At 37.3% G+C, this 11,384-nt stretch overlaps 1 protein-coding gene across 1 annotated transcript in view; it reads right to left on the minus strand.

Annotated features, from left to right (window-relative positions):
• dhx36 (DEAH (Asp-Glu-Ala-His) box polypeptide 36) overlaps positions 1–11,384 on the minus strand; it is a 35,371-nt gene that overhangs the window by 14,872 nt on the left and 9,115 nt on the right. Inside the window, exons 7-14 of the mRNA XM_016462806.1 lie at positions 8,632–8,706; positions 7,729–7,895; positions 7,296–7,377; positions 6,627–6,767; positions 6,124–6,229; positions 1,054–1,141; positions 316–371; positions 76–140 (exon numbers count right to left, since the gene is read on the minus strand). Of these exons, the coding sequence (XP_016318292.1) occupies positions 76–140; positions 316–371; positions 1,054–1,141; positions 6,124–6,229; positions 6,627–6,767; positions 7,296–7,377; positions 7,729–7,895; positions 8,632–8,706 (780 nt within the window). The remainder of the gene's footprint in view (positions 1–75; positions 141–315; positions 372–1,053; positions 1,142–6,123; positions 6,230–6,626; positions 6,768–7,295; positions 7,378–7,728; positions 7,896–8,631; positions 8,707–11,384) is intronic.

An 11,384-nucleotide genomic window follows, 5' to 3' on the forward strand; every position in this document is an offset into this window, starting at 1 on the left:
ATCACGTGCGCGCGCACACACACACACACACACACACACACACACACACACACACACACACACACTCAACCCCACCTGGTTTCTGCGATGTTGGTAGCGATGACAATCTTGCGCACTCCTGGGGGCGGCTTTTTGAACACCTGAGGGAAGAGAGAAGCAAAGTGTCATTCAAGAACATAATAGCACTATTGAAAGTTTGAGGCACTGGACTTCACATGGAGCTTAGCAAATTCAATTCAGCAGTCAGATGAGAGAGGATCGCATTTGTGAGCTGTTGTGGGAGGCAGAGAGCTTGCCACAGCTGTCTACACTTACCTGAGTCTGAGACACTGTGGGCATCAAAGAGTGGAGCGGGATGATGATAAACCGATCTGAAAGAGAGCCGAGATTTCAAGATGCTGTGGCCGCTAGCGTATATGTATTTGTTGTTAATTCTGAGTAAAGACAAATGTAGCTGTGACATCAGATTCATTTTGATGTTCCTATAACAACTAACCCTCTACACTGCAAGTAAATCACTCGCATATAACACACTAAATTTCATACTACGCAACTAAATAACAACTACGTTTTATCTTTCCGTCTTTACAACAAACTATTTCCAGTGATATCAATGGATTTGCAGCATTCTCTGACGCACCGTGAACTCTAGTTTGCAAACACTCACTGTTGCCTGGCTTAAAGTGCTCTCTCTTTTTCTTTAATGTACATAAACAGAGAAAGAAAGCAAGAGGCTTATTTACCATGTAGAATTGATGCGCTATATGCAAATAGTATTCTTTATACTTTTTTTTTTTTTTTTCCTGTCAAAATAATAGAGTTTGTTTGAAATTGTCATCATCAATATTTTAGCCTTTTGGCTAATGCTCACCAATCAACAACCACATTTTGATTTTTGGCATATTTACTTCAACTCCTCAGGTAATGTCTGTTATGACTAATTTCAGACTTGGCCAAGAAATGTACAACTACAAAAATTTGTCTACATATTTATTTCCAGGTAAACCTTCATATTACAAACGGGCTAAGTGACTAAGAGACTGAAATATCTACCTGACTTAAAAATCTGGTCAGCCATGAGCAAATCATTCAGGGTGCTGATGTTGTCCCATCCAGGCAGAAACACTAGAATCGCTCCATTCTGTAAGACAAAGCAGCGTCAATGTGTCTACAATTGCACATACTTTCTTATTTCAGAAGTTCAAAAAGTTTGGAGTCAGTAAGATTTTTTTAAAGAAATTCAAACTTTTATTCAGCAACTATGCATTAAATTGATCAAAAGTTACAGTAATGACATTACTAACGTGAAGATTTTTATTTGAATAAACACTGTTCTAACAACCTTTCTATTAGTCAAATAATCCTAAAAAAAAGCATCACAGTTTCCACTAAAATATTAAGCACAACTGTCTGATAATGTTGTGAAGCAGTCATTTTCTATTGCTATTGCTTGTGGTGTAATAACACTTGTTGGATTTGTGCTGGTCAGACGAAGTCTGAGAACTGAAACATTTGCAAGATTATTCAATACTTTGTCTTTCTGCTCTTTCCTGAATGATTTCTAAACGATCATGTGACACTGAAGAATGGAGTAATGGCTGCTGAAAATTAAGCTTTGTTAACACAGGAAAGTTACATTTTATATTTTGACAAAATATATAAATTTTTTATATATTTTATAGTTATTTTAAACTCTAATAATATTTTAAAATATTACTGCTTTTACTGTGTTTTTGATCAAATAAATGTAGCCTTTGTTAGCATGCGAGACTTTCAAAAACAAAAACTTGCCAACCACATAACGAGTAACGACAACTAGAATACCCTGGTGACCATACAGCATGGCACTACAAACCATGAAGAATGCACTCGCAACCGCATAACACCACCTTGGCAGACACCCACAATAGCCTAGCATCCCAAGAGCACCGCAGCTCCATGTGTCATGTGATTGTTAACCGCTTAATCACTCCTACCAAACAAACTTGGTTGCACACAAAGACCCCATTAATGAACTCACAATAATTAAGTATTTTCATTTTGTGTCGTTAGGCAAGTTCAGAGAACATTTCTGACAGTTCTTAAATCACCACAAGCACAAATTACATTCCACACTGTGATCTGAGGGGTAATTTCTGTCCTAAAAATGGAGCCGCCTACCAAAGTCAGATAAAGTGAATCAAATCTATTACGTTAGCAAAAGCAATCTGAGAGCAAAAGCAAACCCTCATAAAAATGCAGTGTGTGTTGACGGAGAGGAGGGGGGAGATAAAACATGAAGTGTTCCCAGGCGGCCCTGGTTCTATATTTAACACCCCAGCAACGTCACATCAAGTGTACATGACAAATTAAACAGAATCTACTTACTCTTGCAATGCGGGCATGCACATGAGCATGTCAACGGTTGTGCATGCCAACAGGAAACTGTGCGTGTATGTTTCAGAGCATTCTGTGACCCAGATTCCTCTGTGTAGAGCAAAACAAACCTGACATTAAAATGCCAAATATTACCAAATGTTATGGTTAATTAAGAATACTTAATCTCCCTGTTCCGCAGTGACACTGATGATGCAAGCGGCACTTTCTAAGAAAACTTGCTCTTCATCTTCCTCCCCCAAACAAAAAAAACAGCCATAAACAGAGACTTTGAGGCAGATGTGATGGGACTATTTCATACTTCACGATACAGAGTGGGTTTATTTGCCTGCCATTTTAGGGGTTACACTGTCAACCCAGACCTTATTTCTTCTCAGACACATATGGCGCTTTTCCACTGCGTGGTACGGCACAGTACGGCTCACTTTTGGGGGGGTTTCCACTGGGTACAGTACCTGGTACTTTTTTTTTAGTACCACCTCGGTTGGGGTTCCAAGTGAACCGTACCGTTACCAAAACGTGACGTGTAAACTCTGCTGATCATGGATTGGCCGGAGAGAATCGTCACTACCCGCGTCACTGAACTTGCGACACAAACACAAAAGAACCGCTAGATTTAAATCAGCACAGCCAGCGAAGGATCGAACGCAACTGTTTTGAAGGAGCGCACCTTTTTTTTAACAACCAAAAAGTTTTGTTGTCTGTTGCGGAAGTACAGACGTTCCTCTCGTTGATAGCAGAGGAGCGGATCCAGCGAGAGCTTGAAGGGGGGATGCGGAATGAAAAAGTTTAATTCCGCATCGCAATACTTTCCTCCTGAAAGACAACCCAGACTGCTTTATCTGATAGCGGCCAATAAATGCAAGCTAAACTTTTCTCTGATTTCTCTCTCTTGCTGCACTTTTCTAGCAAGGTTCAGAGGACTTTTAGCTCATACAGCAATTATGTTCTTAGGTTTTTGACTGCATAATTCAAGGAAATAGTGTCTGCCATCAAGACAAACCAGTTCAGGGTCTGCGTGTTCTCTTCAACGCTATACTTGTTTGGACACTTTGCAACTTTTTATTGACAGCACAGTACAGAGAAGACAGGAAATGATGAAAAGAAGAGAGAATGAGAGACGATGCAAGCCAGATTCAAGCTTAGTTCACCAACAATAGCATAAATGTGACAGAGAATATAAAATATACCACTAGGCCACATCTCCAACTCATTACAATCTAGACTGACCTACAATAACATAAGTACAATTATCAAACTACAGGAATTATATACTAAATATTGTACAAAGGGCTCTTAGGGCCAAATGGAGATTTGGACTTGATCTTATCGCATTCATTTTTTGCAGCAAGAAAGACTAGAAGCTATTACTGTGCTGATTTTATTTTGGTGTCATATTTATAATTTGTTAATTCAAACATAAAAATGGAAATCACTTTTAAATGGACAAATGAATAGACATGCTTAAACCTGTTTAATCTGTTTAAAATGTTAAAATAAAATAAATCAATAAATCATATTTAAATAAAAAAATACACTAATCAGCCACAATATTAAAACTACTGACAGGTGAAGTAAATAACACTGATTGTATTGTTACAGTAGGCACCTGTCAAAGGGTGGGATATATTAGGTAGCAAGTAAACAGTCAGTTCTTGCATTGCATGTGTTTGAAGCAGGAAAAATGGGCAAGCAAAAAGATCCGAGTGACTGACAAGGGCCGAATAGGACAACTGGTAAACCGGCATCAGGGTCATGGGCACCCAAGGCTCATTGATGGATGTGGGGATCGAGGCAGTGAAACCTTGGTCCTGGCATTCATATGGATGCTACTTTGACATGTACCTAAAGATCGTTGCAGACTACATACACCCCTTCATGGAAGTGGTGTTCTCTGATGGCACCCACAGCCTGCTGCACTGCAAAAAAAGTTCAGGAATGGTTTAAGGACAATTACAAGGTGTTCAAGGTGTTGTCATGGCCTCCAAATTTCCCAGATCTCAATCTAATTGAACATCTATATGATGTGCTTGGTCCAGCACATTCCATACAACCTGACAAACCTGATCCATGGAGGCCTCACCTTGAAACTTGCAGGACTTAAAGGATCTGCTGCTAATGTTTTGGTGCAAGATACCACAGGATACATTCACAGGTCTTATGGAGTCCGTGCCTCGACACATTATAGAGTTGTTTTGGTAGTACGAAGGGGGATCTACATGATATTGGGCAGGTGGCCCAATTAATTTTGTGGCTGATCAGTGTAAATTAACATTTAAAACCATATTTTATATTCCTGCTTAAAATGTAGTTAAATGAAACAATAAAATAGTAAATTATAATAAATAACTTCTAAAAAAAATTAAATGCAATTGAACACCTATTTGCCAGTTGATTTCTTTGACAATTTTTCAAATGCTTTACTTTTATTTAACAACATTTTAAAACCCTCAATAATATTTAAATATGATTTATTAATTTATTTTATCTAAATACATCTTAAAACATGAATTAAATTTACAGTTCTACATATGCCTATTAATGTGTCCATTAAAAAAAAAAAGTGATTTATTTATTTATTTCCATTTGTATGCCTGAATTATTACATTTATTCATTTTATTTTTAAGTGTCACTCCTAGTCCTCCATAGTTATGGCATCACTCCTATTCGATTTTTATCAAATATATTGTCTGAAGTAAGTTATACATTTATAAATGTAAGAGTCTCAAAAGCAAACCTTATTTATATTTTTTTCCAAGGAAGAAAGAAATGAAAGATGAAAAGGTGAGAATACTTCCCTTGCATCATTTCTGGTTTAAATACATATTCATAAATGGCATCATGAAACCTACAGCAATATCTCCTTTTTCTCCTTCATACCATCTATTTGTTCCCAAAAAAAAAAAAAATGTGTTTTTAATAAAGATATTCAAGCGTTTAAAACACACTCCATGACTCTTGTTTATAATACATAGGCTGATTTATATTAAATAATTAGCCAACGAAAGTCTCTCCCAAATGTACATTTTTATAACACATTCACCCTCAAGGACATGCTGACAAGCCCCCATGGGTCTGCACTGGCTTACGTCACCAAAGCGTGACTTGGAGGATAACCACAAGGGCTGATGATGCCATTTGAGACAGTGCCTTAAAGGCACAGCAGCCCATTTAAGTCTAAGGGTCAGAGATAGGAATGGTTTTAAGTGAAATCATGACTGACATTAAAAAAATAAATAAATATGAGCACTTTCAGGGGTATAAAAGTAGGTTATAATATTTGAGTGTTATTTCTCATATTTGAGAATTCGGACTAATTTTATCCATGCAGAGTACGAATATGTGAATGTGTATTGAAAAAGAGAGATACCAAACAGAAAAGCCTTTTATCTCCCCCTCTCTGACATATCTCTGCAATCATGTGACACATGTGCCTATATTTTTCCACATAAAAGAGCTGACTGTAGAAAGAAACAATCCCAGAGGTATAAAGAGAAGCATGGGAAATGGGAGTTCATGTCATGTCATGTCATGTCATGTCATGTCAGTTGAGGAGAGGAGAGGAGAGGAGAGGAGAGGAGAGGAGAGGATCTGCTATGCAGCCCTATTAGCACACATTTCATGCCAACACGTTTCTGCTTTATAGGAGACTCACCATCTGTCCATGATTTGGCCAAGTCTCATGGAAACACACTCAGATACACACCAAAAAAAAAAACAGCCAGGCGTACAGGGAAAGCACTCACATCCTCTTTCATCACGATGTGTCTGATCAATGCTACGATAAGCTCCAGGTTGATCTTGTCATCATCATCCATCATCTCCAGCGCATCAGTGGTGCTGTCTGAATACCTGCCAATCACACAGCAGAGAAGTCATGCTACATCGCATCTCAGTGACTTAAGCACTGGTAAATATTTGCTTTTAGAATTCACCTTTATAAGCTCCAAGACAAACATCAACACTATCTAACATCAGCCTCACCAATAGCTTTATTTTAAAAATGCACTAAATAACTTTGCCATAGTAGCTGACATGCAGGTTTGTAAATGTAATGCCTCACCGTAAGCCAGGTAATTCGTCAAATAGTTCATTAACTTTAACACTGACATTCGTTCATTACCTGACATAGTACATAACGTTCATTAACATTGAGGCGTAAGATGGTGGTTGCTGTCGTTCAATATGGGAATAGATTTAGTACAGCCTGTACAGAACACCATGAGATTGTTTATCAAAAAAGACTGACCGATCTCTGAGCGTACGGGCGAAGCATGGCCAGCTCTCGCGGTATTCGGCCTGTTTCTGTTCTTTCTCTGGCCGTACATTCTGGCCGTGCATAAATCCTCTCCTATAGCGAGGTCTGCGGTCCTGATGTTGTGGCTTGAACCTAAGAACCAAAGTTAGGTACTCCAATTAGATACTCCTACTGCTAAGTTCAGTCAGTCAAGTTCACTGTAGTGCATCTACTGCAGTCACTGTGCTACAACATGATGGGAAAATCTAAAATGGAGATACCAGCCTAAAGGAATAATTCACCCAAAAATGTCAATCCAAAAAGACATGGTCAGTACAAAATGTTAAACTGTATGGACAAGAGCTGCATACAGAAGATGAATTCTCAGCAGCCAATATTTCAGTGTCAAATGATCTTTCAGAAATCACTCTATTATCCTTATTTGGTGCTCAAGAAACACTTATTATTATTATTACTGTTGAAACAGTTACCATGAAAATATTAAGCAGCACAGCTGTGATCTTTTTGTGATTTATTTGATGAAAAAAACATGTCTTTACTGTCACTTTTAATCAACTGAAAGCATCCTTGCTGCATAAATATATGAATTTCTTGCTGATCCCACTTTTTAGAACGACACTGTATTTTGTAAATATTCCACAAAACTGTAAATGAGCTCACCCAAGTAATTCCACCACATCCTCCAGTAAGTACTCTTTCACTGGGTATGTGTATCCAGGAATATGGATCATGGAACAGTTATCTGTAAGAGTAAGAATCTGCAGTCTTCAGTGATACCCATAGTAAAATGCATGTTCCTTCTTGCATGGTTGGATTTCCATTGTTCATAATCTGACTTTTTCCCCCTTTGAATGTTAAAGCTATTATCCTGGTCATTAACACTATGCTAGGCATACTGTGTTCCTTTGAAGAGTACAGAGAGCTTTATTAGATATTTACATATTACACGTTATATTATAAAAAGATAGTTAAACAAATGATGCAAAACAGCAAATCAATCAATCAATCATATATCACTTAGCATGATATTGTCATTTTATTTTCACTATCATTTTATCTTAATTATTTGAATACGTTATGTTATTTCTCTTACTGAAATATTTGCTGAATTTCTCAGCGTTAAGCGTGGCGCTCATGAGGGCTACTTTTAGGTCGTCTCGAACAGTTAACAGGTCTTTCACAATGGTGAGAAGAACATCAGACTGAAGACTCCTCTCATGAATTTCATCCAGGACCAGATGACTTACGCTTGAGAGATATCTGGGGGAAAAAAAAGTTCAACACAGGACAGACTTTCCATATTTGTGAATGGGTGAGAAGAACTAACTAGAGCAGAAAACGAGAAAGATTCCTGAAGCCCTGATGCTCTGAAGCTACCCACTCATAACCATGGTTAAGCCACACATGGTTAAAGACTTTACAGATATTGCAAGACTCGAAAAGAATATTCATATCAGTCTTACAGACAGTATTCAAGCCATTCCTGTAAGATTCCGTATGAACAGGGCAATTTGAGAGTCACAGCTGTTAGAAAACATTGCTGTCAATCCCAAACACTGACTCTGTAAACGTAGCCTAAGTGACAGCATTCAGATCCCTAACAGGCTTTTTATCTGGGACTTCTGTGTGTATGAATATGTCAGCAGCAAAACAGAAGGGATCAGAGAAAAGAAAAAAAAAAACACGACAGTGCATAATGTGTTTTCTATGTGGGTTGCAGTAAAAGCTGTCTGAGTGCCTCTGCAGCCGCTGAAGCACAGTTGATGTGAATGAGTCAGTCAGTGATACTGAATGTACAGTATGTGCAATTATATGTTTGACATTGCTTTGAGTATGTATAAGTGAATGCGTGTACCCTGCACACCGGCTGTGTACTGATTAAACACCGGCTCCTCTCACAGGGTAAAGAAAAGTCAAATCAGACAGATAGAGGATGGGGGGAGGGGGTTATGAAACAGCAGAAAGGAGAGGAGAAAAAGAGGTGTAGAACACTTACGGATCTGAGCGGAGCCACTGAAGAATAATGCCCGTCGTACAATATAACACTGAACCTTGTTTCCGTGGTAACCGACTGGAAAGCAGTGCCAGAGGATGCGGGGGGAGAAAAGGAGGAATAAAATAGGAAAAGTCATTTCATTTCGGTTACAATATTAAAATAAAAAAAAAAAGTAAAATCAACATAATACAGACATAAACTATACAATAGTTTGAGATAATGCAATACTTTCAATATAATTAAAATACTAAAATATAATGCTTAAAGATGCAAGAACATATCCTATATAAATAAAGATAAATCAATGAATGAATAAATAAATAAACAAATACACAAATGAATTAAATGAATGAAAAGTTTTCAATAATTAATGAAAATAAACAAATGAATCAAATGTTTTCAATAAATAAATTCTAAAAGAGAAAAGAAAAAAATGCAGAATATTCTGGCCACTCTTTTTAATATAATGACATTTATACAGGGCTGTCAAGCGTCCAAAAGCAACCATAAAGCATCTTAATATTGGTCTATCCAACACATGCCATATAATATAGAGTAAAATTTCCTAAGGTCCTCACACAAAAATACTTTATTGCTTCAAAAGACTTTGAAATATAGTAAATGTGTCAAATGAACCACATTTGTGATACATTCATAGTGATTTTGTGTACTTTTTAAAGCTTTGTTTTTGTAATTGCATAGAAAAGACTTACACTTCAATTTCAATTCTTCAATATTTTGCCTTGTGTTGCACAGAACACACAACCTTTGAAAGTCATATTAGCAATCTGAAACAGCATGAGGGTGAACAAAAGATGATTGAATTTTTATTGAGGTGAACTATCCCTTTATAGGAAAACTTTTTATTATTATTATTATTATTATTATTATTATTAGAACACAGCGCGGACAATTGTTATTCTGTCATAGAGGAAAAAACAGCTTAACAATGATGTTTGTGTCAGTAATTCAAATTAATTTTCTATTTTACATAATAACACAGATAACTCATAAGCAATTCATAAGACTTAAGACTATGCTAAACCTCCTCACCTGCTCCCACACACTGTCACACACACACACACACACACACAATAGGGAAAGGTGTCTGGGAGCGCCAAAGGCTTTAGATTAATGTACAAGTGAGGGAGAGCGGGCAAAAAGTACAAACGAGAAAAAATGAGAGGTCCTGCACATATTAACCTCTCATGCCCTAAAGAGGCCATACACATCTGTAATTCTCTTCATCTCTCTCCTCCTCCATTTCTTTCTCCCACCCTCTGCCCTTCCACCTTATTCCCTCAGGTCCAGTACTCCACACTTCCTCACCACAGCAAGACAAGTTTAACAACCTATTTCTCTTCTCCCCAGCATCCCCATCCACACTTTTTCACTCCATCTCTTTCGGCACAGAAAAAGCAACTGATTCCCCACTGACTCACTTCTAAGTACCCAGCCTTCTCCCTACTTTTGTTCTCTCGTCTCTTGAAGGGTGTCAAGTGTGTGACCTGTGTAAAGGGGATATTAGACAATTGATGAGCTGAAGTCTTCATTCCCTTCGCTAACTCCTGTTTCACTAATAGCAGGGACTAACTGATTCCTAAACAATTTATATTTGCATAATAAATCACGTTAAGTGCAAGTGAACTTTGAAGCTGACAACCAATCATCCAATTAGAAAAGATTAAAAAAAAAAATATATATATATTAAAACATTACATAAAACTTCAAGTACTAGCATAATATTCTGCTTAAATCCCCCAACAGATGCACTGTTGAATAAAAATGTGCACTACTAAAGTTTAATGGCAGTTCTGTTCATGGTTTAAACCCCAGTACAGAAACACTTGAAAGGAACTTTATGCCCCTCTAAAGACATCTGCCGCTATAAGGCAATCAAGGAGAGCAACTAAAAAGAACAAAAGTAATGGCCGATGAGATGGTAATGGGAGGTAGCGGACTCTTACAACAGGGATAAATGATCGCCAATACATGTCTCAAATGCAGTAGGTGGTTGTCAGGGTGTTGCTATGTAGTTGCTAGGGAGTTCTGATTGCACTGTCAAAAGTGCATTTGCCTCAAGCAAACACGGTTGAACTTTCATGTTTACCATATTTGATGTCCTAAATAAATGTGACTGTGTTGTTGTGTGTTGAAGCATCAAAGTTTTGGTGAAATAGACTTTCAGTGGAGGGACAGAAATTAAATTTCAATCTAATCAAATTTCATCAAAAATATTTGTGTTTTAAAGATGAACAAAACATTATTTTTTTAAAGGTTTTGGAACAACACAAGGGTAAGTAAATGAAAATAAAGTAAATATAATTTTAATTTTTTTCTCTTTAACCCCAACTGTTTAAGAATAGCAATTGTATTGCTTGCCCGGATGCCACTAATAATAAGACAAGATAGAAGAAATGGGGGAAAAAGAACTGAGAAAAGAAGAGTTGTGAGATGTTTGGCAGCAAGCTCTAATCAGTCTTCTCTCTTCCCCTTCAGAAGAGGCAATTATCTGCTCTTGGACACAACATGTTCCAGTGACCTCGCTGCTTAATCCACTTTTTTCTCTCGCTTGAATGAAAACACACACACAGGAGAAAGAAAGAAAAAAACACTACACTAGACTAAATGTATACTGGGCTGGCACATTTACCCTGCATCTCTCTCTTCCTGACAGGGAGAAATTATATACAGTATCTCACAGAAGTGAGTACACCCCTCACATTTTTGTAAATATTTTATTATATCTTTTC

The sequence above is a fragment of the Sinocyclocheilus anshuiensis genome, unplaced genomic scaffold, assembly GCF_001515605.1.
Source record: "Sinocyclocheilus anshuiensis isolate Anshui unplaced genomic scaffold, SAMN03320099.WGS_v1.1 scaffold1017, whole genome shotgun sequence".
In the NCBI taxonomy this organism is placed as follows: domain Eukaryota; kingdom Metazoa; phylum Chordata; class Actinopteri; order Cypriniformes; family Cyprinidae; genus Sinocyclocheilus; species Sinocyclocheilus anshuiensis.